Below are 27,915 nucleotides of genomic sequence, written 5' to 3' on the forward strand. Positions count from 1 at the left end.
GGGGACAGGAGGCAATACGCTTACTGGGTTTTCCCCATGTTCAAGGTCCTTTGTACTGCTTGCAATGAGAGGTGTCCCTCAGAGCATGGGACTGTTCCTGTGGAGCTCAGAGAAGCTGAGGTGCCCCCTCAGAAGAGTGATACCTTTTTTCTCTGACAGGGTGGCCAGCCCTGGGGCCCCTTGCTTAGCCCTGCAGTACCCCCTCTCAGCGACCAAAAGAGGAGATTATTGTTCCTTTTCCCTCTTAAGCTAGGCACTAAAAACTGACTTTTTCAGGAAGATTTCCAGTTGCTTCCCCCCCAACCCCCAAACTTTTATTTCTTATCTAAAAAGTTATATATAATCACTGAAGAAAGGAAGAAAGGACATATAGATTAAATTAAGAAATCAAAAGTCACCTGTAATGTCACCACCCAGAGATAACCACTATTAATACCTTGGTATATAATTTTTCTGAACTTACTCCTGTGCATGAATAGATATACATATGTATTTTAAAATTATACAGGACAGTAAAATGCTACATATAATTTTGTAGCCTCCCATTTTTTTAAAAAGCGTGATTGCATTTTTAAACTAAGATGTCATGAACATCTTTTCATGTCATTACACATTCTTCTATAAAATACTTTTTTAATGTTTATAGACTATGCCGTGGTATAAAGGTACTATTTAAGCTGTCCCCTCTTAATTGCTCTTTTAGCAGGGTCTGTTTTTGTTTTGTGTTTGTATGGTAAACCACGCCATGACGAACCTCTTGATTGCTAAATCTTTGTGCTTAGCTATTTCTGTAGGGTAAATTGCTAGAAGTGGAATTGCTGAGCCTGTTGCCTTTCTTCTTGCTCATCCCCATAGTCTCACGGTGGCTGAACACATCCTGTTCTACGCCCAGCTGAAAGGGCAGCCCTGGGCTGCGGCCCAGCTGGAGATGGAAGCCATGTTGGAGGACACAGGCCTCCACCACAAGAGGAATGAACAAGCTCAGGACCTCTCAGGTGCTTGGTGTCAGAAACAGACAAGACTGCAGAGGGCACATCCATTGTTTCCCAATGCACAGAACTCTGTGTGTGTGTGCGGCGGGGGGCGGGGGGGGGGAAGGGGGCGGCTTATAACAGATTTCCTAAGAGTTGGAACATCTCTCTAAAGTTATTCTGAGCATCTACGAGCCCCGCCCTCCCCATCATTTCCCACGTGGAACATAGCAGCCTGGGCTATATTTGTTCTGATGTTTATGTGTTTGAATTAAAAATGTGAGAACAGCCTTCAAAAGTTCTCATCCTAAGAGGAAGGGGTTGCCCTTTCTGCATTTAAAGAGGCCTGTACACCACTAAGGGCTTGAATGCTGGATAAACATATAAGGAGGCATCGTCAATCCACTGCCCAACTATGGCACCCCCCATTTACGCTGCCTGCCCAGGGCCTTTTTCATCCTGCCCTCCACAGCCCCTGTGACACCCCCTACCTTGTGCCTCTAGGTGGCATGCAGAGGAAGCTGTCCGTTGTCATTGCTTTCGTAGGAGATGCCAAGGTGGTCGTTTTAGATGAACCCACCTCCGGGGTGGACCCCTATTCGAGACGCTCAATCTGGGACCTGCTCCTGAAGTATCGCTCAGGTAATGGCCACTGCTCAGTGCCCTGTGCTCTCACTGAGACTTTATCTATGGTCCCCACTTTCTCACACCTGGCATTTTGAAACTCAGGATAGTAACAGCCATAACTATACTTAGATGGAGCTCTATCAGTGACTTGGGTGGATCTAAGTTCAAGTGGAAGCCTCCTGCGATTTTTACCCAAATGTAAGTAGAGTCTACTTACCCAATGTTTTAGAAAGTTCTCTCCGCTTGCAGCCCTTCTGCCTGGAACAATGGGTACAGCTCTGTGTGAAATTCCCCTTTGACTAATGGGACCCAAGTCATCTGCAAACATCCTAAGAAGCTCCATAGCTGTCAGATGACCATCCAGGACTAGGTGTGAGGGTGATATGCCCATATTCAGTGCCCCAGAAGACTACTGCAGATAGAAAGGTCTCAAAATGGCACATTTCGATCTGTACCATGGCACCTTCCAAGCAGAGGGTGCAGATCCAGAAGAGACAGCAAGCGGAGCTGAATGCCCACAAAGTGACGGTGTGGTTCACTCCTGCGGTCAATTTGCCATCCTGGAATCCCCATTACCATTTTCTTTTAATGACATTTCCAGCTAGTATAAAAGTGTGTGTGTATGCGCGTGCATGCGTACGTGCGCGCTTTGCAAAGATTATAAATGCTGTGCTTAATGATCCAGAGACTATATATATAGAACTCAGTAGACACTGACAGACAATAATAAATATGTCCCGTTTATGGTGATTTATTTGAATAAGGTCCTATGCCTGATGTAAACATACTGTATGTGACAGCGCTTTGCCACTTGGAGAATGCTGCATAGTGTTGGCTGTTGTCATTATTATTCCGGTACTCTGGACTTTGCTGCAGAATACTTGCTTTTATTTATTAACTCGCAGTTTATGAACCCATGTAACGGGAAGGTTGCTGCACGTCCTCTCCCGTCCAGCCTGGCTCAGGCCTGCCAGTGAGTCCCCGACCCCTGCCCTTGCAGGCAGGACCATTATCATGTCCACTCACCACATGGATGAGGCTGATCTCCTTGGGGACCGCATTGCCATCATTTCCCAGGGAAGGCTCTACTGCTCGGGCACCCCGCTCTTCCTGAAGAACTGCTTTGGCACGGGCTTCTACTTAACCTTGGTGCGCAAGATGAAAAGCATCCAGAGTCAGAGAACAGGCTGTGAGGTATGTGTCTGCCAGGGAAAGAATCCATGCTGGCTGAGTAAGAATGCACAGCGCGATACTGCCTTTCTGGACATTTCTACCCAAATCAGGCTCCAGCTGGCAGAATCGATCTCTTTGTTTCTGGGGCCATCTGTAGATTTTGATAAACTGACACTCTGAACACTCCTACAGATGCTTTACCCCAAATGAAGCCACTAGTTTTAAATGACCTGAGGTTCTTGTACTCCAGAATCCTAAACCACGCACGTTGTATGCTGTGACGTAGAAGTGATGTCTTATTCTGCAAGGTTACGCTTTTTTAAGGAGAGTGGTTGTTTGAGCTTCTTTTTTCCATTCCAACACTTATGTTCCTTAATTAAACCCGAATGCCACTGGCAAATGAAAACCAAGAAAAGGCTTCCTTGAGAACTAAAACCTAAAAACAATAAGCCAAAAAAATACCAACCAGCAGAGACCTCCTCAGCATGTCAGGAGACCCAGGTTCAGATCTGGGCTGCAAAATAGACAAACTGTGTCATCCAAGGCAAATGACTTAATTCGTTGTCATTGTTGGTGTTTTTGCACACAAAAAATGAAACAGATAATCTCTGCTTCCACTTCTTAGGATTTGGCGAAGATAAGTAAGAAAGTATTATAAATGTGCTCTGGGCTCCTTGAGAATAGTCATCGCTCACATTCAAGTTTTCACAATTGTTATATTGTAGCAGCTTTTATGAGTTGGTCCCTGTCATTTAAGGGTCTGGCTGCTTCTGGGTTTTCCTGCCCTGGGTAGATTTCCACAGCCCAGCCTACATCCATGGGGAAGACGGGGTAGAATGTCTTGCACAGTCAGACCTACGGCTGTCACATAAGTAATGACAAGCCAAAGGGATCCTTTGAGGTTCTGCTTCTCTCTGTGCCTGACTCACACACTCTGCAGGATAAAATCAAATAGTCGCACCTTTAAAATGCTCCAATGAAGTAATAGATTAAAACCGTGAAGAAAAATGTGTGGACCACACTTGGTAAGAAACAAGTAAGGCACGGTGGTGACAGCAGTCGACATCAGGGAGATGCTGTCATTGAAGTGACTGGTGTCCATCTGTTGTAGGGGACCTGCAGCTGTGCCTCTAAGCATTTCTCCATCAGGTGTCCAGCCCATGTAGATGAGATAACTCCGGAACAAGTCTTGGATGGTAAGGACTGGAGCAGGCAGTCGTCTCTTGGTATTGTTGGGTGTGCCTCCTGTTGTCACGCATTTTAATGGGAGCAGAGAGAACACTGTGTGTACTTCTCAAGTCCACGTCACGCATTTGCTTATCTTTTTCTTTGAGCTTCTTTCTCCTCCTCCATTCACAAAAAGATTTAAAAGTCATGGACCTAAAGCTCTCTCCCTTTAATGAGGCATCTAGTCTTTGTCACTCTGTGTACTTGACCATAATTAAGCCTCCATTCCCGGGGTCCTCCTGTCCTGCCCCAGGCCACATTCCAGAGTGCCCGAGAGAAGGGCTTCTAAAGATGCCAGGTGGAGCCACGACGCTGCATGGCTCTCACAGTGAACTTTTCCAGAGAGTCAGATTGCACTGAGTGGGTGCCAATCTGTGGAATATCACACATCCCTGTTACCCTCCTAATCCCTGTCCCCTCAATTTACCAATTTTCCAGCAATTCTTCCTTGGGTTAGGGTGCATTATACCTCCAAAGGGGTGCCCCCACCTCCAGGGCAACGCAGAAGAGAGGCCTTCACTGTACAAGCATTCTGACCTCAAGGACCCAGAGTTCTTGTCAGAAACTCTTTCCGTTCTCCATGAATGCCCACCTCCCAACTCTCCTCTGGACTGTCTTTGCAAATGGAATACCACACACCCCATATACCTAAATATTAATAGGAGCACAATTAAACCTGTGAACTGACCCAGGTTAATGAAGCAGGAAAGTATCTACTTATCAAAGAAACACAAAGTTTCCTATTTAGCACATGTTTTTCCCCTAAATCTGAGGAATATATAAACTAAAATCATGCAAAACAAAAAAAATGAGACAATGTTTATGTACTATGCTTTAAATTTGAGGGAAAATGCCCAAAGTCGTATCATATTTACTCCCTTGCCCTTTTCTTTGCACTGGCGGAACCTGTGGTGAGCACTGACACATCCTTTTAGGACAACATTTCTATGTCGTTTTCCTAGCCTGCTTTGCTGTGGGTTCCTCCCTGTTTTCTGAGGTTCCTTCCCAGGACGAATCTTGGTCAAGAAAGTGATAATTTTTTAAAATGAATACTAATTACTGTGGTGTACCAAAGTCAAGTTGGAAACAGAGCCTGCTATCTGGGGTGATTTTTAAAATATATTCCTTTATTTCTAAATAAAGTTTTGTTTTCTTGGAATAGAATAGGGATGCTATGAATAGTGAGAGGCACAGTAAGCAGTTCTGCCCCAAATCAGAGATCATTCTAATCCCTAGTTCACTCCTTGGAAGACTTTCCCCTCACATGCATTACCATACAGTAACTCACACACCTTCCTGGCATACGCTGGCAGCCCTGCTGCCCTAAAGGACCACTTCTGTAGAGGCTGACACACACAGCTAAGACACAATTCCTGGGAATCCAGCAGCTTCAGGTTGGATTTCCTTCCTAAGAGAACAATGAACGTGACCCCTAGAGAGCTGTTAGGGCAGAGCTGCTTCCTCACGCAAGGAGCCCTCCAGCCTCTGTATGAAGTCATCTCTGAACGAAAGACAATTGTGTCCAGCTTGCCGGTTTGACATAAAACAAGCCTTCCAGTCCAGGTAGGCAGAAGGATTGGGGTTGAAAGCCACGAGATCCCTCCACATGGGTCATGTCTTAAACAAAGAAAGAAAAAGAACCCACTGGATAATCCTGACCTGTGGGGGCTACTTGTGGTAATACACAGGAGAGCTGGGTTCAGAGCCTCCTAAATCCCTTTACCTTTGACCTGCCTCTCAAAATAATGGGCTAGGGAGCCGCCTCTTCAAATGCATGCTTTAAACTTTTTTAAATTGGATTTTTAATTTTAAAGGAACACATGCTTGTGCATAAAACTCAATTCTGACTGTATGCAGGTATTGGGTCAGTACTTGATACCGGACACTGCCCCACGCCCCATGCTTTGCAATCCATGCTCCATCCCCGTAGTTCATTTCCACAGCTTCCCAACCCCCTTCTTCATTTCCTTTGAGCTGGGCATTACTTTTTGGTTTGTTTTTTTTGTGGGGTTTTTTTTGTTTGTTTTTTTTGAGGAGGCCGGTGTCGTCACAAGAGAATTGGCGCAGTCCTCCAAAAAGTGAGACCAGCTTGGGTGTGTGATTTAGGAAGGGGAATTCTCACTCAGTTTAGTTACCCGTTCCAGGTATGTGCCTTGGGCAAGTCCCTTATAGCTTGAGCCAGACCAGGAAAATGAAAGCAATTTGACTCAACTCTCAGGCTTGTGGTGAATAAAAATGAGCAGCAACAATGACGAAGGCTTTGTTACCTGAGATAATGTTCATCCTAACAATAGCAGCTAATACTCCCTGTGCACCAAGCACAGCATTCTCCGTGTCTTATGTATATTAACTCATCCAGGCCTCATAGATAACAATTAAGTCGATGCCATTATTTTCCCCTTTTCACAGATGAAGAGATTAGGCTATGACCTGCTCAATGTTACATAACTGGTAAGGGACAGAACATTCGATTGAACAAACTGGCACGGAGGCGTTACATGACCTCCCAAGGTTGCACAGCTGGTTAGTGGGGGCACTTTTATTCCATTTTCCTCTCTCTCCAATGCCCATCAAAGAGCCAACTAAGCTAAAAACAGACATTGTAGAGTGTCAGCCCTCCAAAAGAGTCACTCCTGAGGAACAAAATGCCCCTTCCTCAAATGGGAGGAGAAAGAAAGTCACAGTGTTCCAGGTTCTAGAAAACAGAGTTGACCTCAGTGCTTTTTCTTGTCCTAGGGAATGTGAATGAGCTGATGGACGTGGTTTGCCACCATGTTCCAGAGGCAAAGCTGGTGGAATGCATTGGTCAAGAACTGATTTTCCTTCTTCCAAATAAGAATTTCAAGCAGAGGGCATATGCCAGCCTCTTCAGAGAGCTGGAGGACACACTGGCTGACCTGGGGCTCAGCAGTTTTGGAATTTCTGACACTCCTCTGGAAGAGGTAAGACACAGATCACAGCTGGTGTCTACCAGGTACCAGAAGAGGTAGTACTTTGTAAAAGTCTTACACTAGAGGGAAGTTTTGTAAAGGCAAAAAGCCATAAGCCCCACCCAAACATAGCAGCTATCTTCATGTTTGGCTTACTTTCTCCTGCCTTTTGTCCACATGTACACATTTTCTTTAGTTGTGGTCACCGTGGGCATACACTTTAGTATTTATAGAAGACTGTGTTCTTAGACAAAGTGTCATGATGTGTTTTCTTCTCATTATGAGGCAATACCCCCCAAAATTGAGCTTGGCTTAGGTTTTTCTGAGAGTGGGAATGTCTAAACCAAATTCTTTCTTTTTTCCTTCTTGGCAGATATTTCTGAAGGTCACAGAGGATTCTGATTCAGGACCTCTGTTCACTGGTATGGTGCTGGAGTTTGTAGCTTATTCCCTCCCCATAACCCTCCCCTAAGTTCTAGCTTGACAATCTAAGGAAAAATTCATGAAACAAAGCAGATAAACAGTCCTCCGTAGTATTTATCTAACCCCCAAATAACAGGCATTTGGCATTCTTGGTTCTTTTGAAGGACAAATGGGGTTAGGTCTGGTAGGGAACACTGGATGAATCAGGCTGGTAGCTCCCCCATCCCTGAGCTTCTTATCCCACTTCCATGTCTCTTGGTCCTGCCACGTCAGTCACCATCCTCATCTCCTCCCTCTTATCTCCACCAGGCCTCTGGTTGGCTCCTGTCTGCGTGAGTGATAGCCTGCAGAGTCCTTAGAGATAGTGGTGACAGTAAATACAACCCAGATGCCAGCTAGGATCCCCCGACTGCTTTGAGATCAAGATAAAATTATTCTGAACCCTCCTATAATGAATGCCCTGTGGAAATTTGAAACTGCAAGGACCACAATTCCAGTGGATGCTGGGGGACTCTCTTCTATATATGGGAGCCTCAGTATCATCTAGCCGCTTCTGTGATTTCTACCAAAACCCCCAAGGCACACAGCATTCACGAGTGCAGCAGACTTTACTGTGGAGGGTGGGGGTGGGCAGATGAACGTGTAGGAGGAGTTACCTGCCACAACACTTCGGATGGAACAACAGGCATCCACCCACCCTGATAAAACCCTCTCACTGGCTCCTCTATCCCCATTCGTGTTCCTCTCTCCTGCAAAGCTATGTGGCAATTCTCCTTTGCTGCCTTGGGCTCCTGCCACTGGTTACCTCCCTCTACCCAGTATGCATATCACAGTGTTTTCCTATGCAACAACTGTTTCCTCCCTGTGGCATCTCTGGTGCCAGCTCTTGAGATAATATGGTTTTCATCTTGCTTCATAAGTGATTCCAGAAGTTTATTTGTCAGCTATGCCTAGAGCTTGCAATGGTCAAATATTCCAGCCCAGATGTGCTCCATTACCCAGGTAGGTTGTGTGGTAGCCGGAAGAGGTGGCCACCTTGGCAGAGTGGGGAGCGAAGGGCAGTCCTTGGGAGGAAATGGGAGCAGCTCACCACAGGGCCCCAGGTTTTCTTCCCAGCTTTGCAGACACAGAAATTGAATTCTCTCAACTCGGCCAAAGTCAAAGACTCACATTAACCAAGATCAGAATGAAAATATGCTAATTTATATTAGAAGCTCTGCTGGATTCCAGAGTTGGGACTTTCATCTGCAGAGGATACTTCTTTTTAGTAATTAGGCCCTCTCAGGAGAATGCATTACACATCAGAAGGCTGGTCGGCCTGGGCTAGAATGGAATGATCCAAAGAGATAAGCGTAGTGGTTAAGAATAACCACAAACATTAAATCCGAGCTTCACAATTTGCTAACTGAGTAGCTTTGGGTAAATACTTACCATCTTTGTATTTCAGTTTCCTCATCTGCAAAATGAGGGTAATAATGTTATTGACGTTTTAGGGTTGTTGAGAGAATTAAATGAGTTAATACATGCCAAGTCTTAACCCAGTATACAATTTCTGATTAAGATTTAACAACAGCCTAATTTCAACATGTACAAATCATCTCTTACCTCAAACTTGTGTAGCTCTCTATACTTTAGGAAGCACTTAACATGCATTGTTTTGATTGTCACTCTTATCTCATGAGGTGGATAAGGCAGGGATTAGCCCTACCTGGGGGAAACTGAGTTCACACAGCTTGGATGACTTAAAGTCACACAGGCTTCTGAGTCTCGTTCCCTGGTTTTAGCTTTCAAATCTAGGACCCAGGAGACCAAACTCGCACTGCCTTCCATTTTTCAGATGGCTAAATGCATTTGTTTTGAATTGGCTCAGTTTTAGAGGATGACATTTTCTGATCTAGTCTGCAGAGTCTGAAGGAACCTGTCCACTGAGGTCACATGTTGCATGGTACCAAGAAGGTCAGCGCCACTTCTGAAGGGCACGGCTCACAGCCAGTGGCCACTAGAGGGCAGCAGAGTCAGGACAAACTGTGATTCTAATTGTGAACTTGGCTCTGGCTGGAAGAGTGGGCTCCAGGCTGGATGGGGCATCAGGGATAGACATGATAAGAGGCAGCAGGGGTCCAGAGGGAGGGCCGGCCACAGCAGACATCAAATCTGAGCCCACATCAGGAGAACATAGACTAGAGAACCAGGACTCTGGCATGCCGTAGTCAGTGAGCCTGGAGTTCTCTGCCCTCTGAGCAGCCAGCCAGTCCTGCTGCATTGCACTGCAGGTGCCTGAGAACGCTGGCTGAAAGAACGACAGAGCTGAGGCAACCGCCTTTGCAGCTGCCCTTGTCCTGGGATACTTTAGAAGGGTTAAGAAAGCAGCTGGGGACCAACGAAAGATCCCCCAGGCTTTCCCTTTATGTCCAATAACACGTTCTGCAAATGAATATTAAACAGTAATGATACACTATAGCTTCAGCACAACTGACAACTTGCAATGGTTGATAAAGCATATTCACATGTGTTAGCTTATTTGATCTTTATAACAACCCTGGGAAATGTTCTCATTTTCATTTAACAGATGAGTAAACTCAGATTCAGGTAGATAAATCACTTAGCCAAACTTATCTAGTAAGAGTCAGGATTTAAACCCAGGTCTCCTAACACCTAGTTCATTAGTCTTTCCACTACTTCAAATCATACAAAGAAGACTAAAATCACCCTTCCCACTTCATCCCCCATTCCTTACCCAGCTCTACCTGCTGTGTTAACCTCTGTCAACAGGTGGGCAATCTTTCAAAATATCATGATATCAAAATATCATGTTTCTTTGCATATGATATATGTGTTCTCTAACATAAATGTGATCTTATTACACATATCGTTCTGCAACTTCATTTTTTAAATTTAGTTATACGTTTTAGACCTCTGTCAATGCATTTAGGTCTATCCTGTTCTCGTTAACTTTCATAGAGAATTTTAAAGTGATTTCAGGCAATTCTGTCTATAGATGATTTACACACACACAAAAAAAATAGAATGTTAAGAGTTTATTAACCTCCCGAGCCTGAAATTTTGTCACTGACTTCAATGGACGGAAGACCAGTGCAGTAAGAAAAAAATAGCATATGAGATTCAGACCTTGTGCGCGTTTTTATAAATTATTAATTCACTCTTAGGCAGCACGCAGCAGAAAAGAGAAACCATTAGCATGCGACACCCTTGTTTGGATCCTAGCAAGGAGGCCACACAGACTGCCCAGGGCTCCAGCACCTGCTCTGCGGAGCCAGCTCCTCCTGCCGAGGGCCAACCTTCCTCGGGGCTCCACACGGGAGCTCGGCTCGTCATCCAACACGTGCAGGCGCTGCTGGTCAAGAGATTCCACCACTGTGCCCGCAGCCACAAGGACTTCCTGGCCCAGGTATTACTGAAGGTCTTTGGCTGGGCTTAGCGGCTCATGGCCAGGGCCTGCCTGGCCTCTCCTGGCCCCTCCATCCTCTCCCAGGCTTTTCTGTGCATGTGGCCTCAAACACAGCAGGAAGCCCCCTCTTTAAGTTCTCTTGGCTCTGTTTCCTCCTTCTCAATCTTCATTTTGATTCCTGATTAACACAACACTTTTCTGTAAGTATTTGACCTCACTTAGCAGAGAAAATAGAATAGTGAACATGTTAATATTATCATTATTTTTACAATGAAGGGTAAAGTCATGTTTTCATTCATTTTTGCAATAACCCTACATATCCAAGTCATTGTCCTCTTTTTTTCTTTTTATGCTTTTTTCTCTAGAAAAAGAAACTCTTGTTCACCTCTGGCTAAACACTGGCCTACTTACTGTGCCGTGTTGGCCTACTTCAACCATTCTTCAGTGGTTACCAAATCATTCTATTTTCTCCTACACATCTGACCTTTGCACGTGCCGCCCATAATGTTCCCCAGAAGCCTGAGCTTCCACCAAGGCCCAGTTATGAGGCTTCAGGATAAGTGTGTGTGTGTGTATGTGTGTGTCTTCCGTGTCACCATGTTTATTTTCCCACAGATTGTGCTTCCAGCCACTTTTGTGTTTTTGGCTCTGATGCTTTCCATCATCATCCCTTCTTTTGGTGAATATCCTGCTTTGACCCTTCACCCCTGGATATATGGGCAGCAGTACACCTTCTTCAGGTGTGTAGACTCGTCCCCAGAGGTCATCATTTGCCTCCACGGGTTCCGAGGCTCCTAGGTCACATGCTGCTTGGTGGGGCTCTAACCTTCCCACTCCCTGGGACAGTCACCAATGTAGTTGGAGTCCTCAGGCACCCTCAGAAAGGAAATTAATGGAACTGCCACTTGGGAAAGGTGATCCCAGTGGACAAGCAGAACTGCCAGGAATAAGGAAAGAGAAAGTAAAGGTTGGGTGAGTGCTTGAAGCTCCATCTTTATCAGATCCAGACATAATATGCCATCAAATCACTAGGCATGTTCAGATCTCCCCCTTTCCAGGAGACCTATAACCACCCCAATGTAGCATTCTGTACGCTGTGTACATGCCTGGCACATAGTAGCCACTCAGTAAAATGCTTGTTGAGTTGCATGTTGGCTGCTTTGTCCCTCTGTCCTAGTCACATGTCCATTGAGTAAGCCCCTCTCACTTTGTCCAGCATGGACCAGCCAGGCAACGAGCGGCTCGCGGCACTTGTAGAGGTCCTCCTGAACAAGCCAGGCTTTGGCAACCGCTGCCTAAAGGAAGAGTGGCTTCCGTAAGTCCTTGTGTACCCCTGCCCTGTGCAACAGCTGCCCTGGGAGAACAGATGGTGGGGTCCCGGGGTGGCAGGGCTGGGAGAGTCCCCAACTCAATCCTGCTCCGGATTACTCAGACACTTCCGTCTCTCTGACCAGCACTCACCCAGCTTCTCCTTCAGCACCTGCATGCAAAGGTGTTTACTACCTCTCAAAAAGCCCCTCCATCACTAGACAACTCTCTATTTCTATAATTTCCAATGTTAAAAGTTCCATACTAAGCTGACATATGCTTCCCACAACCTATTTAAAGGAATCTGAACAGGGTTAGGAGGGAGACGAGAGATGTGCTGTTGGGGAATTGGACCTAGATGGCATTAATTACCAATATGGCCAACTTTCCATTATTGCTGTAAGTATAGAGAAGGGCGTTACAGAGGGCAGTTGAAATCCTCCAATAATTTTAAAAGGTCAGTACAATTTTAATGCTTTTTCGTCCAGTCTTTTTCAGAGCTATTGTTAAGGACCAAAATAGATTAATTTCACGTTCCTGTTTTATTTCTTCTCTTAACCACTAGAGCCACCAGAAGAGAAAAAAGAGATAAAACCATCCACAAAACTAGATGACTATTCCCTAGCCCCACACTTAGTGATTCAAAAAACATTCCTGGTCTTGATGTTTCTTGAGCACAAACTAACCTGTAAGAGAGTAAGAAGAAAACGAGTGGGTCTGAGGACAAGGAGGAAAGGCTGTGACACAGACGATCGGGCACTATTTCAGATTTCTAGGGAGCTCTCTCAACTTTCTAGCTGACTGTGAAATATTTTCTTGTCTTCCGTGAGGGAGTACCCCTGTGGCAACTCAACCCCCTGGACGACCCCTTCGGTGTCCGTGAACGTCACCCAGCTGTTCCAGAAGCAGAAATGGACGCCAGACTACCCCTCACCTTCATGCGAGTGCAGCACCAGAGAGAAGCTCACCATGCTCCCCGAATGCCCCCAGGGTGCAGGCGGGCTCCCGCCCCCTCAGGTACCATGACCTCCGTGGAAACCAGGGGCCCTGAAGCTGCCTGCGAAGTATGGCTTGGGGGAAATAGATTGTGCCTCCAGAGTGTCTAGCCAACTAACATTTCAAACTGACGGCTGAGTGAAGGACTAACGAAGGCTCTGGGTTTTCTCAGTGGGGCTCCCCAGATGGCCCTGTCCAGCCACTAGAAGGAAGTTATTGACCAAGAGCTTCCTTTTCCACCAACTACCTTCTATTCAATCTAGTAAGAAAATATCTTTAAACATTGAAAAAATTATATGTCAAGTATGCTCATTATAGAAAAATTATATAGAAAATATAGATAAGTCAGAAGAAAAAAATCCTATCACTTGGAGACCACCACCAATAACATTTGGTTTTTATCCATTCAAACTGGATTATATTCAAAGTGCTGTCTTGAAACCTGCTGTTTTCACTTGCTAGCATATTATGGACATATATCCCTGTCAAATACATATCTATATCATCGTTTTTAATGCCTGCATACTATCTCACTGTTTGGATTTACTTTAATTTATTTAACTAATCTCCCATTCTTGGACCTGTGGGTTTTCAGTTTTCTCCATTATAAACAATGTTGTAGTGTCTATTCAAATGCATATGTATTTGCACACTTATTAACAATCTTAATTAAGAAGCTTGCCATGTGCTGTGTAACTGACATGCATACACATGCACACACACAACACAAACATACACACACAACACACACACACACACGGAGCCAACAGCCTGTGTTTTGCAGGGACATCAACAACCTTGGCTCTGAGTAGCATTCTCTCTTGGGGTTCTGAACTCCAGAATATATCAGTGAGCCCCTCCCGGGGCTTTCAGAGACAGAAGGGGCCTTTGTCTTGGGTTGATAATGGCCCCCCATCTGACATGCACAGAGTGGGTCCTTACGTGGTCATCTCTAATGATTTGCCAACGAATGAATGATTCCCAGAGAGGCAGCGTGACATAATGGCACGAGCACAGGCTTTGGCATCAGAGGACCATGGGTTGGTTACTTGGTCTCTCTGAGCCTTAATTTCCTCACTTGTAAATTGAGGATAACTGTAATTTATTTCATTACATTATTATGAGAATTCAATGAAATAATGTGGGTAAAGAAACTGTATTATTTAGAATTAGATTCAACTCAATGATGACAACCCGAAACTAACAGTGGGTAAAACAAGACACACTTTGTTTCTCTCTCATGTAAAAGTTATGGGGGTGGTCCACGACGCTCTGTTTTGCTGCTCCTCCATAGTAAACAGGCCTCAACCTCATCGGCCAAGATGGCACAATCTGCTTTCCAGGCAGCAGAATGGAACAAGGGATGAAGAAAGAAAGAGAGCAAAGTATGCAAATACACTATCTTTTGAGAAAGATTTCCAGAAGCTGCGACACAGCACTTTCAGTTATACAGCTTTGGCCAGAACTGAAAGTCTAGGGAGACTGGGAACTGTAGTCTTTATTCAGGTGGCCTTGTATCCAACAACACGGTCTATTACAATGGCAGACAGCAGAAGGGCAGAGCAGGTTATGGGCGACAACTCAATTTTACCATATCATCAATCACAGTGCCTGGCTTGTAAATGATTCTGTGTTTATGAGCCTCTTATCTTTCTCTTTTCCCTTTTTTTATATGCTAAAAGCATATACCTTTATATTTCTCAAGCACAATTATTTTCCCCTTGAATCATAACTCGGCAACTGCAGCATCACAGTGATCCCAAAAGAGGAACTCGGGGAGCTTGTCCCAATTCTCTGTACCCCAAGATGAAATTTTACTTCTGTTGGGTTTGTTGAGAGCCCCTGTGGCTGCTTCTACTCTAATACATCCGGCCTTAGGACACAGAGGCTGTGACCATGCACCCTGAGTTCTTGGCTAGGGCAGGGAGGGGAGGCAAGAGTAGCTGTGTGGAGATTCCATTTCCTCGGTGAATCCTAACTTCACGGCTGCCTGTCTAGCTTACAGAATCTTACTTTCAGTGCTTAGTCCTCGGTCTCTGGGGGAAAAAAATTTAACAGGCCACTACAGCCAAAGTCCTGGAGAAAAAAATTTAACAGGCCACTACAGCCAAAGTCCTGGAAAAGCATTTCTATGATTTTGTTTCGCTTGTGCATTGCCTTATCATTTATGCCTCTCTTGGGAGCAAAATTGAACATCACCCATCTGTTCAGAAGCTGCTTCTTCTCTCTCTCTCTCTCTCTCTCTCTCTCTCTCTCTCTCTCTCTCTCTTTCTCTCTCTCTCTCTCTCTCTCACACACACACACACACACACATACACACACACACACACAGAGTCATACTTACACCCACTCACTCAAACACACTTTCTCATTCAGCCTGGAATTAAGCCAGAGAGTATGGGCTTCGTTCAGAGGTAGTAGACTATCCTCATCTGGAAAACAGGGTGGGGGATGCAATCTTCTCTGAGGTCCCTTCCCTGAGTTCCTAGCATTGTTTGATTGGTGGTGGGTCCTGAGGCGGAAGTACTCCATCTCTGACTTCTAGAATACATAGGGCTATAGTTATAGGAGTATTTTATTTAACAGAATTTTTAGAAAACAGTTTATCATAAACTTGCCAGACACCAGCCGTTGTTCCAGCCTAGATTCCACCAGAGGAGCTTGACAGTTCCCCCTGGGTGACATTCTCAGCTTGAGAAACAGGCAATGATGGAGGAACAGGGTGATGGAGAGAAGAGAGTGAAGGCTATGGAGTCAGACAGATGTAGGTTCAAATCCTAGGTCAAGCACCCGCAAATGCTGCAACATGGTCCAAGTTTGCTAACCTTGCTGAACCTCACTTTCTCTGTTGATTATTACTGTAAATTAAAGTAATAGTTCCTCTTTCATAAGGGTATGAGGATTAAGGAATATAACGTATGTGGAACATTTAACACAGTGCCTGTCACACAATAAGCATTCAGTAGATCCTAGTTCTCCTCCTAGCATTAGAGAGAAGAACGAGGTATTAGAAAGTGAACTGAAGAAGTAAAACGGGAACATGGGAGGGCGAGACAGAAAGTGTATAAAAATGAGAATGTTATGTGATGATGGTGGTTTTAACACCGCCAAAAATTCCCTCAGTTACCCAAGGTTTTTTTCACCAGAAACTAAACACTATGTAGTCCCAAATTTAGAGTAATAGTGCCACCTGGTGGACACATTCATGCTTCTTAACTCTCCAATGTCTTTTTTTTTTTTTTAGTTTCAGGTGTACAAAACAATGTAATAGTTAGACATTTCACCCCTCACAAAGTGGTAACCCCCTCCCCCAATCTATTGCCCCTCTGACATCATATATATCTATTACAATTCCATTGACTCTATTCTCTACACTGTACTCAATATTGCATGTCAAATATAATTTATATATATATATATATATACATATATATATATACACACACACATATATATGTATAAAAAATCATGGGATATGGAGTCCAATGGCTTTTGATTACTAGCTTCCAATCCTAGATGTATTTTGAAGTTCTTTGTAAATTGTGAGGTACTGTTTGAATTCTTTCATCTATGTCACAAATTCATTGTTTCAACTGTATGCCAACTACTATTCTGGGTGCTGAGGACACCACAGCTAACAAGTCAGAGAAAGTCCTGACTCAGAGAATTTATCTCAAACGGGTATAGCAGACAAAAACAAGTAAACAGATCAATTAGAAAATTCCAGATGAGGCTGTGATAGCACAACAGTAGACTATAATAGAGAGTGACCAGAAATGCAAAGTACCTCTCTGAGGAATACAATTTGGGCCGAGGCTTGAATGATGACGAGCTAACTATGTGCGGTTGTCCAGGTAGAGCATTTCAGACAAAGGGAACCACCAGTGCAAAGCTGCCTCCGGAAGGAGGCGTACATTTGAGAAACAGGGAGGCTAGGTGGGGAGGGTGAGAAGGAAGAGGACAGGGACAGCAGGTGACTCCAGAGAGCAAGGCAGGGCCAGATCACGAAGGCTGTATCAGCCTCGGTAGTGAATTTGGATCTGATCCTAGGGTGTACTAGAGTGTGCCACGCAAGGTGACTGGGGTATCTGATTTACATTGTTAAAGCTCAATCTGGCTTCTGGGTGAGGGATATCTTATGGAGGGCCAAGGGTAGAATCGGGAAGACCAGTTTGGAAGTTTCTGTAGAGGTCTAGGCGAGGTGTAAGTAGAGGCTTGGAGCTAGAGCTATCCGGTCTTGTCAATGAATTGGAAAAAAGACAGGGATCAAGAATGAGTCCCATATCATTGATGCGGGGACACGGGAAATGCCAGGGCTTTCTTTGGTAGCTTCATTTCCCACCAGCCGAGTCCACTTTGGGGGAAGAACAAGCAGTTTCACAAACTGTAAGGCCTCAAATCCCAAAGCAATTAATGCTAATGTCTTATTGCCTCAGAGAATACAGCGCAGCACTGAAATTCTACAAGACCTTACAGACAGGAACATCTCGGACTTCTTAGTAAAAACATATCCCACTCTTATACGAAGCAGGTATGAAGAGACCCTTTTATGCTTTGTATCCTGGTTCCCTACAGAGAATAACTAAGGACAGGAGATAATTTATTCACATGATTTCTCAATAGTCAGGGCAGTGGAATTTTTTTCTTTTTCCTCATGTGAGGTCCTCATCCAACAGAAAAAGCAAATGAGATATATACAAGTACAATGTAACTGAGGATTAATTTTGTTTTTATTTTTTGTTTTGTGTAGGCCAAGTAGTCTTAATGTTTAACCCATGTGCTATTAAAAGTCAAATAAGAAAGTCTTGAATGTATTCAATAATGCAGCCTCATATTTTAACTAGTTAAGAGAGAAAAGGTTTGGAGGGAGGCGGAAGAGTAAAGGGGAAAAGGTAGAGGAACAAAAAAAGAAGGAAAAGTAAGAAGCAAAAGGGAGAAAGGAAAAAAATTAGACCAAGATAGGATAGAGGCAATGGGCTACTGTCTGAGTGACAGGTTGGCCAGGTTAGCTGTACCTGTGATACTCTTAACTGCAACTATCACCTGCATCACTGCCTTTTAATATGCCAGTGACCTCTTCTATAAGTGTTTACTTGTCTCAGGTCTGCAGCTGTTCTTACCAAGACCCAGCCCGGGATGAACTGGTTTCAGCAGCCCCTGTCAGCTATGGAGAGAGTAACCGAAGGGACCCTGATCCAGGCCTCCTGTGCTCTGGGGTTTTAAAATTAAAAAAATATATTGTCTAATTTTAGTAGTACTTTCAGTTGCTTCCCCTATCAGAGCCATGCCCAAGGAATAAATGAACTCAATTAACTTGAGCACACTGCAAATGGCGAAAGCAGCTGCCGAGGAGGCAGTGTCAAGCCAGCAGGTAGAAAAATAAAAAGCGCCACCAAGCACAAAAATAAAAGCAGAGTGCATAGAATTTATTCAATAATGCAATAAACAACAACCATCCCAACCTTTGTTCTCAGCAGCAAATTTGCAATATGGAATTTTGGATTTTGTGCTTGGTGATAAAGATAGTTCATGGGCTTAAACTATGAGATCTAAAGTTGGCATCTTCTCGTCTTATATCTTGCAATTTTACCCCCGGTTAGCTGGAAGTCAGTCTCTGAACTTTGGGCTTGGAGTAAGTCAGAACTTCCCCCAAGTGTGCAGGTGATTATTAGAGCCTCATTGGTGCAGGTGGAAGAGGAGAGGGCTGCAGCATTCACTCCACACTGCTATGGTCATTGTCCTATTGTCTGGTTCCAGATGGTCTGACAAATGACCTGACAGCAGGGCCACCCAGAAGGCCCAGCATGTGGCATGTGACTTGGACAGTCAGCAGTAGAATATGTTGAGGTTTTTTTTTCCGGCATGTGTATTCAGGCTTGGCTCCTGGGCTGGGGAAGTTTCCATGTTGCTGGGATATCAGGAAATGCAAAAATGCCCCTTAAGACTGAGAAACCCCAGTGGGGGTTTGGGAAGGAACATTAACACCACTGCCATCCTTGTGATATTCATTGCATGATTTGTTTTCACTCTCAGCTTAAAGAGCAAATTCTGGGTCAACGAACAGAGGTAAGAAACTATTTTTATCAGAAGTGAAAATCTCAAATTGATCTATTTAAAATACGTGCCCATAGAAAAGCCACACCTCAAAGCCATGCAGATGGAATGTGCTGTATGTGCTCAGGAATCACAAGACGCATCCTGGGAGATATGTGCCCAGGGACACCCTGGAGCCAGAAGATGCTCCATGCTAGATCTCCTTGGAGTACATAGATGGGAAGTGGTATTCCCTGAAGACGTGCTCCAGAGCAATCTCACTCAAGGGAGATTCCAAAAGCTCAGAGCGTGTAATAGTTTACTCTGCTACTGAAAGGACACATGACCTGGCACTCCTTGGCCCATTCCTTTTAAGTCTCAGACTCAACCCCGTTCCTGAGGCATCCTGGAGGCTCGAGTGATTCCAGAGGTTTGGAGAATCCTCCAGGGATGTTCTAGAAGTGAGCTGGCCTCCCAGGCTCCCTCAGCAACAGGGCCTCTAGAGTAAATGTAGAGCTGATGTTGATTTGATTCTAGACTATAAAAGTGAAATCCAACCTTTTTAGGGCGTTAGTGGGAGCAGAACCTTGGATGGGAGGGGGCAATTTGAGTCCTTGAAAAATAAAGGTCAGCAAATTAATTTTGTTTTGTAGAGGAGTTTGGCTTTTATCCTGCTGTTGAAGAGTTTTAAGCCAGAGAGTGACACACCCAGATATGTGTTTGAGCACGCTCACTTGAGACTTCCAGAGCAGCGTGGAGCATGGGGTTGAGCGGGACAGACCCAAGGCTAGGATCCCAGCTAAGGTTCTAGAGCTTGAGTCAAGGCAGGAGGTGGTGAGGGGCTGACTGAGGAAGGCGGAACTGACAGGCACTGAGAGGAGGCACCGCAGGGCTGGGCCTGATCAGATGAAGGTGAGTCCAGTGCTGCCAGAAATCCCTGTAAAATGCAGACTGGCACAGGACAGGAATCATTGTTGGGATGTGGGGAGGTCAGGGAAGACTTCAAAGAGAAGGTGACATATGACAGATGAGTCAGAGTTGGCCTGATGCTCAAGAAAGGGAAAGGCACCCCCAGCAAGCTAGCACCCCTGCAGAGGTAACCCTACCCATTGGCAGCTCACTCTAGAAGTGATTGGACATGGCCGAATATGCCCTTCAAGGAAGGGCACGAGGAGGGGTTGGAGAGAGAAGCAGAGGCCAAGCTCAGAAGGGATCAGGATTTCATCTGGAGGCAATGAGGAAGCATTAAAAGCTGGTTTGTAAAGTGGAGCCATGTCACTCGCTAGTCCAGACGCTTCTCCCAAAAGCACACATTTCCCTACAGAAACCGAGAGAGTTACTGGCAAGCATGAAGTAGAGCAGACATCACGGTTCATGGCACTTGTCTGAGGACTTCTTGTTCCCTTGTCAGGTATGGAGGAATTTCCATCGGAGGAAAGCTGCCAGTTCTCCCCATCACTGGGGAAGCACTTGTTGGATTTTTAAGCGACCTTGGCCAGATAATGAACGTGAGCGGGGTATGTAAACAGGCTGGAGATTTGGGCAGCACTTTCACCGTGCCATGAAACAGAAATTATCATGAGTGCTAAGAAGGGAGAAAAAAAACCCTCTCGCTTGTTCTTTATGGTTTTCTAGGGCCCTATTACCAGAGAGGCCTCTAAAGAAATGTCTGCTTTCCTTAAACATCTAGAAACTGAAGACAACATTAAGGTACTGGCCCTGGATAACCTGCCCTAGAGCTAAAAGTTCACATGAGCTGGTTCCTTTATTTTTATTTTCCCAGCTTAATTAAATTCCATCCCTTCTCCTGTTGAAATCTAGCATGGAATGTCTTCCAGCTGCCAAACCCTTCCTCCCCCTCACATTCTTTTTCCTGCAGTTTGTTTTTCTTTAAACAGCTGTTGTTAGTGCAGCGCCCCTGGTGTCCTGTCCAGTGCAGCCTAACAAAGCCCATCTCCGCCCTCTAGGTGTGGTTTAACAACAAAGGCTGGCATGCCATGGTCAGCTTTCTCAACGTGGCCCACAATGCCATCTTACGGGCCACCCTGCCCCAGGACAGGAACCCAGAGGAATATGGCATCACGGCCATCAGCCAGCCCCTGAACCTGACCAAGGAGCAGCTCTCAGAAATTACAGTGTAAGCCTTCATGGCCTCCGGCCTCTCGGCTCTCTTGTTACCCCCTCTTCTCCTTGGATACCCTGAGGGGATTTTCACTAATGTGAATGGCTGGGCTGGATGGCAAGGTGTTGTTAGTCAGGAAAATGTGATCATAAGACTGTGACACTTCGAATACCAAACTGCTTGACCATTGTTTCTCCTCATACTTACCATATTAAGAAAGGAAGTATGTATTTGGTTCCGTTCCCTTTTGGCTCTTGATAAGAAGTTGCTCTTGGAGCTTACACAAATACTCTCCTTTCTAGTATGCAAAATGACTGCCGGGAACTGGGAAAGTTCAATAAATTTTTCATTTCCCCAGCAATAATTATCTCAGATTCCAGTAATTTCCCTCAGATGGTCAGGCTTCAGAGATGTCGACGGATCCTTGCCTTCCTCAGGCTTAGACTCTTACTGCACACCTTCAGGCAGTAAAAATATCCATCTTGTTCAATTTGTAGTGTGTTTGGTGAGAATGTCTTTGTTAGTACAAGTTTATGGTTGGCGGTAGGGTCCTCAATTTCCTGTCCCCGTATACTCTGAGTGCCCTCAACACTGGGCCCTGAACATACCAAGTGTCATCGGCTAAAAGTTGGGCCCTGGCCCCTTGGGGCCTTCCTCTGGACACCCTCCCAGGCCCTCGACTGAAGAAGGGACATAGTCTGTCCTGTGTTTTCTCACTCAGCCCAAGTTTCTGTACCTTTTGCCAAGTCTTTTGAATCTAAAATATGAAAGAGGAGTCTGTGATTATAAAATAGTATATATTCATTAAATAAAGTTTAGAGAACATAGTTTAAAGAACTTAGTATCTATAACCCTACACAGTTTAAGCTATTTGCTCTAAACATTTTTGTGCGTTTCCCTTTCTTTCATTTGTTTTACTCTTACTACGTGTGTGGGTCATGCTGTCTGTAGTTTTAACGGGACAGTGATTGGCGCCTGCAGTACCTTTGTGGGAATTAGTAAAAGGTGCTTCTTTCTGTAGGTGGGTACTGTCCCACTTGAGGGTCACGACTTATATGTGAAGTTCAGGTTGGATTTCAGCCCACACTTGCCCCCCTTAGCCAGATGCCTTCTGCTTCATCCAGGAAAGGGGGAATAGAGCCGAGTCCTGTATAACCGGCCTGTTCTCTTTTCACTTACACTTACGTTATGAACATTTCCCCACATTATGATGTATTTCTTGAAAACATGTTTTAACAAGATAACTTACTTCTTTTAACAAAAGAAATAAATTTCATAGACCATGTGACTGTCTGCATAGAAAATTCAAGAGAATCTATAGACAAATTATTAGAACTGATAAGAACATTGCAATATATGAGATTAATACAAAAATCTACTTCTATATACCATCAACAGATAATTAAATATGTAATAAAGTTTATCTAGACTTTCATGTTAACATGGAACAATATTCAACATTAACATTAATATTAATATTTAATATTAGCATGGAACAGGAATCCAAAAATATCCACAGTTTTTAACCTTGACGCAGTTTAGAACAGTTGAATGAAATGAATGAAATTGAATAAAATTGAATGAAATGACAGACATCATGCTAGGGAAGCAGATTCTGGAAGCTGTTACCTGGGGTTGGGTGAGGCTCCCCAGAGCCTGACTGACTTTGTTCTCCTGCTTCTGTTCCTCCTTCTCTCTCTCTCTCTCTCTCCCCCTCCCTCTCACCCTCCCTCTCTCTCTGTCTCCCTCTCTCTCCTATCCTGCTGCAGGCTGACCACTTCGGTGGATGCTGTGGTTGCCATCTGTGTGATTTTCGCCATGTCCTTTGTCCCAGCCAGCTTTGTCCTTTATTTGATCCAGGAGAGAGTGAACAAAGCCAAACACCTCCAGTTTGTCAGCGGAGTGAGCCCCACCACCTACTGGCTAACCAACTTCCTCTGGGACATTGTAAGTGTCAGGTCATGGCACCTCCCTGACCTCCATGGGTCCAAAGTGGGTGGGTGCTGTGCCTACTCTGAGGGGACTCAGCAGGGTGGGGTTCTCGCATTGCCAGGGCTGCTGGAAGGTGCTGTGTCGAGGGCCTTGTGTATCTGTTGTCTCTTGACATCTTAGAAAGGCACAGAACTAGGAGCCTCAAGCTGCGGAAGGATATGGGGCTCAGCTTAACAACTGCTGTGTGGGGGCCTCTGTGTGCCCTGCCCCAAAGGGCCTTCTGGCCCACCAAATAATCACTGCACTGCAGGCATGAGGCTGGCCTTCCTGGGAATAATCTGGAGCTGAAGAAATAATACAAGCTGTCCTGCAGCATACGTGACTCCTGTGTTAGAGTCACCAGATACATATAGGACACCCATTTAAATTTGACTTTCATATAAACAATGAGTAATTTGTAGTGTATGTTCCACTCAAGTTTCATCAACTGCCAAAAATGTCTTCTATAGAAAAGGATCTAACTCGGGATCATGCACTGAGTTTAGTTTTCCTGTCTCTTCAGTCTCCTTCAGCCTGAAATGTTTCCTCAGTCTTTCCTTGACACCCATGACCTTGACATTTTTGAAAAATCACAGGCCAGTTATTTTGCCGAATGTCCTTCAGTTTGGATTTGCCCATGTTTCCTCACGATTAGATTCAGGTTACAGCAGCAGAATCACAAAGGAGTGCTCTGTTCTTCTCATTGCATCCTATCAGGTAGCTTTTGCTCTCAATTTGTCCTCTTACTGATGGTCACTTGAATAAGATGGTATCTGCCTGGTTTCTCCACTGTAAAGTTCCTCTGTTCCTTATTATAATTGATAAGAATTTGGGGAAGAGCTACTTTGAAGCCATGTAAATGTCCTGTTGTCACACTTCCCATTTATTCACTTATTCATTTATATCTATATGGGATCATGTTTCCTGTGTTAGTCAATGGATTACAAGCTGATATTATTATTATTTATCCAGAGGCTCTAATTATCCCCAGTTTGGCCATTGAGGGCAACTTCAAGCTGGTTTCTGCCTCCTCTTGACTTGTGTCCCCATCCTCCTTGAGCACCTCCAAACTCTCTGGCACAGCAAAATATTCCAGATTCATCCTCCACCTCCCCCAAGCCCTATGTGAAATCTACCATTCCCTCCAAGGAGCTGTGGTTCCTTTTAGTGGAAAATGACCTTCAAAACCAAGATCTGGGTACTACATATGTTCATTCCCACTGGGGTCTCACTGGTCCCAGGCGTTCTCAGTGGAGACAACTAGGGGAGATATGTATGTATATACATAGATAAACACAGACTTATGTCTATAGTTTTATATCTATCTATACACCAAACACTATGAGCTCACAAAACGTCTAGTTCCAATCCAACACCACAGGTTCATTCTGACTTTCCGTCTTTCCATATTTGTAACTCCCTTCTTCAAGAATGAGAAACTGATTACATTCCCCAAATTGACTTTCGGGAATACAATAATGTAAAGATTTTGTAGGGTATCAAATGGACACTTGTCTCGTTAGGGAGACCACCTCAGGGATGATATAGATGCCTGATCACTGCATTGTACACCTGAAGCTGAAGCTGAACAATCATGAATGCCAACTATAATTTATATGTATATATATATATATATATATATATATATATATATATATATGTATATATATATATGTATATATATATATGTAGTTACAAGAAGTGGAGTACAGTATTAGGAATAGAGGCAGTGGAAATGTAATGGCTCTGTGTGAGATGTCAGAGGGGTAGTAGATGGGGGAGGGGAGTTGTCAGTGTTTGAGGGATATAAATGATAAATGTCTAACTAGTACATTGTTTTGTGCACCTGAAACTAATTAAAAAGATGTCGGAAAAAAAGAAAAAAATGAGAAACTGGCTCCTATTATCCCTGGCTTCTATCATTTACCTACCTGAACAACACACCTGTATGTAATAAGTCCATCTCTGCCACCATCTCATGGGGTGCCCCATGTGGACACCCTTCTCTCCCTGCTCCTGCTGCACCCCACGTGAAGGTCCTCCTCCTTCTGCTCTGGCTCTGATTCCCACCAGATCAACGCCCTCCTCCCCCACTGGGGCTCCATCACCCCACCAGCCTTCCCTCTGCAGACACCCTCCTCACCCTTCTCAGGTTCTCATCCTGCTCGGGACCACTGTCCCCATCTTCCCCTATCCCCATCTTTACCTGTCTGTCCTAACGGCTTTAGGACAGAATTGTGTAGGAAGGGAAGAGAAGATAGAAAGTGATAAAAGGGTATCGTCTATTTGAGCTTCATGAGACCAAGAACTATATCTTAAGTTTTTCTGAATTCTGAAGACATGCTTAGAAAGTAGAATCCATAGGCCTTTGTGACCAATTAGAAAGAGAATAAGAGATGTGGTGGACTCTTACAATTCATTATTTTGAAAGACACAGACTGAAGGTCACCTGTGCAGGGAGGTGGGGTAGGATGATCAGGGACAACTTAACATGTTTACTAAGCAAGGACTGTTTAGACCAGTAGAATCAGAACCCCAGACTATGTGTGTTGGAGGAGCCGGGCACAGGCTGTTTGACAGAACAGGGCGGAGAGGTCCGGAGAGGTAAAGTGCCTTGTTGTCCCCTTCTGTCTTCAAGATGAATTATGCTGTGAGTGCTACACTGGTGGTGGGTATCTTCGTCGGGTTTCAGAAGAAAGCATACACCTCTCCAAACAATCTTCCTGCCCTTGTTGCACTGCTCATGCTGTATGGGTAAGTGGTTGGAGCCATTAGGTAATGCCACCGAAAGGGAAGCCAGGGGAGGGGTGTGTTCTTCTGACAGAAAGCCACGGTCTCTGGTGGCAAGGTTAGCTTCCAGCCCCTGGCAGGGTGTGTGGCTGCTGACCAGGAGTCTGCCTGGCTTCTGTTTCTGACTCCACCCATGGAGGTATTCCTGAGGCCCAGTCCACTCAGCGACAGTGGAGCCCCCCTCGTGTTCTGTATCTTCTTCCACTCAGACTACGGCCTGACTGAAGTCTGGGAACCTGCACTCCCCAGTTCCTCACCCAGCTGTGATTCTGAAATGACCAATCTGTCCAATTCACTGTCTCCGCCTGTACTGGCCAAGAGTTATTTGCACACAGTAGAAGACTCCAGCTGAAAAGCCGTGTCTGAGTCAGGGCCCGAGGATGTCCCAGAGATTAATTCAGTAGAATTATAGAGCAAAGCATGCAACTTTGTGGCCAGGCCTAGCACTTACTACCTGTGTAACTGCAGACAAGTAATTCACATCATGTGCGCCTCAGTTTCCTCATCTGTAAAATGGAGATAATGATACCTGGCCCTTCCTACGTGGTCCAGTAGAGTCTTAGCAGAGCAGTGGTCTCCATTGATCTCTCTTGAAAACAGAGACTTCAGGAACCAGCGTGACTGTGACAGTGGACTGTGAGGATGAGCCTGTTGGGATCTCAGCTCAGCTTTGCTGCTCCAGACTACAGTGAAAAGCACTGCAGGGCCGAGAATGCTCCTATGTGTTGTACAGGCTTTGTAATGTACAATGTACATTCGCAGCTCCTCACAAAACCCCCATGAGGAGGTCAGGGAAGGCATTACTATCTCCATTCAATGATGAGGAACAAAGAGCAAAGGCTGGAGTATCTCTTTGGTCTCCCTGGGATGCTCGCCATTTCAAACATGTCACCTCATGCGTGAAGGGAACGTGTTATATCTAGGGGTACAGCAGATGGAATTGAAAACGGCACTCCACCCACTGAGCTGTCATTTCACACAGATGGGCGGTCATTCCCATGATGTACCCAGCATCCTTCCTGTTTGATGTCCCCAGCACAGCCTATGTGGCCCTGTCTTGTGCCAATCTGTTCATTGGCATCAACAGCAGTGCCATCACCTTCATCTTGGAATTATTTGAGAATAACCAGGTAAGCATGACTTTCTAGGCTTTCTTGTTTGATTATTAGGGTAGTGGAGAGTATGTGATGGTCAAGCAGAGCCATGGGCAAGCACTGTGTCAGGACAAGCTTAGTGCGTAAATGGATGTTGCCCCTTCCTTCCTTCCTTCCTTCCTTCCTTCCTTCCTTCCGTCCTTCCGTCCTTCCTTCTTTCCTTCCTTCCGTCCTTCCTTCCTTCCTTCCTTCCATCCTTCCTTCTTTCCGTCCGTCCTTCCTTCCTTCCTTCCGTCCTTCCTTCCTTCCTTCCTTCTGTCCTTCCTTCCTGCCTTCTTTCCTTCCTTCCTTCCTGCCTTCTTTCTTTCCTTCCTTCCTTCCTTCCTTCCTTCCTTCCTTCCTTCCTTCCTTCCTTCCTTCCTTCTTTCCTTCCTTCCTTCCTTCTTTCCTTCCAGCTCCTTGTTCATGTGTGTGCTCTGAGTATCATGGTTTTCTGAGTTCATTCTGCAAGCTGTAAATGACATTTTATGATCCTAAGCTTTTGTGTTTTCTAACTCCTTCAAGAAGGTTTCCTTGGGGACTTTGGGTGTTAGGTTTTCTACACGTACACATAGGTGATGCATTCGTGGGATTTCAAAATTTCAAAGGAACAAAAAGGAGTACAATGAAAAGTTGCCTTTCTATCCCTATTTCTCAACAGCCTGGTTTCTTTCTCCAGAGGCAAACTCTCATTTGAATTTCTTACGTGTTCTAAAGACGTATAAGCAAATATATACATACATTCTTTCACCCACTTATACAAATTGTAAGAGAGTAACGTATACTATTCTACATGGAAATT

At 44.8% G+C, this 27,915-nt stretch overlaps 1 protein-coding gene across 1 annotated transcript in view; it reads left to right on the forward strand.

The window, feature by feature from the left end:
• The window catches only part of ABCA4 (ATP binding cassette subfamily A member 4), a gene marked incomplete at its 5' end in the record, with an annotated part of 124,675 nt that overhangs the window by 76,735 nt on the left and 20,025 nt on the right, over positions 1–27,915 (forward strand). The window contains 18 exons of the mRNA XM_081056354.1: positions 856–995; positions 1,476–1,613; positions 2,599–2,792; positions 3,883–3,967; positions 6,735–6,940; positions 7,302–7,350; positions 10,519–10,760; positions 11,376–11,500; positions 11,977–12,075; positions 12,899–13,085; positions 17,501–17,595; positions 19,098–19,130; positions 20,509–20,614; positions 20,733–20,807; positions 21,065–21,234; positions 22,989–23,166; positions 25,829–25,944; positions 26,963–27,110. Coding sequence (XP_080912480.1) covers positions 856–995; positions 1,476–1,613; positions 2,599–2,792; positions 3,883–3,967; positions 6,735–6,940; positions 7,302–7,350; positions 10,519–10,760; positions 11,376–11,500; positions 11,977–12,075; positions 12,899–13,085; positions 17,501–17,595; positions 19,098–19,130; positions 20,509–20,614; positions 20,733–20,807; positions 21,065–21,234; positions 22,989–23,166; positions 25,829–25,944; positions 26,963–27,110 — 2,386 coding nt within the window. The remainder of the gene's footprint in view (positions 1–855; positions 996–1,475; positions 1,614–2,598; positions 2,793–3,882; positions 3,968–6,734; positions 6,941–7,301; positions 7,351–10,518; positions 10,761–11,375; positions 11,501–11,976; positions 12,076–12,898; positions 13,086–17,500; positions 17,596–19,097; positions 19,131–20,508; positions 20,615–20,732; positions 20,808–21,064; positions 21,235–22,988; positions 23,167–25,828; positions 25,945–26,962; positions 27,111–27,915) is intronic.

The sequence above is a fragment of the Rhinolophus hipposideros genome, assembly GCF_964194185.1.
Source record: "Rhinolophus hipposideros genome assembly, chromosome: 8".
Classification (NCBI taxonomy): Eukaryota; Metazoa; Chordata; class Mammalia; order Chiroptera; family Rhinolophidae; genus Rhinolophus; species Rhinolophus hipposideros.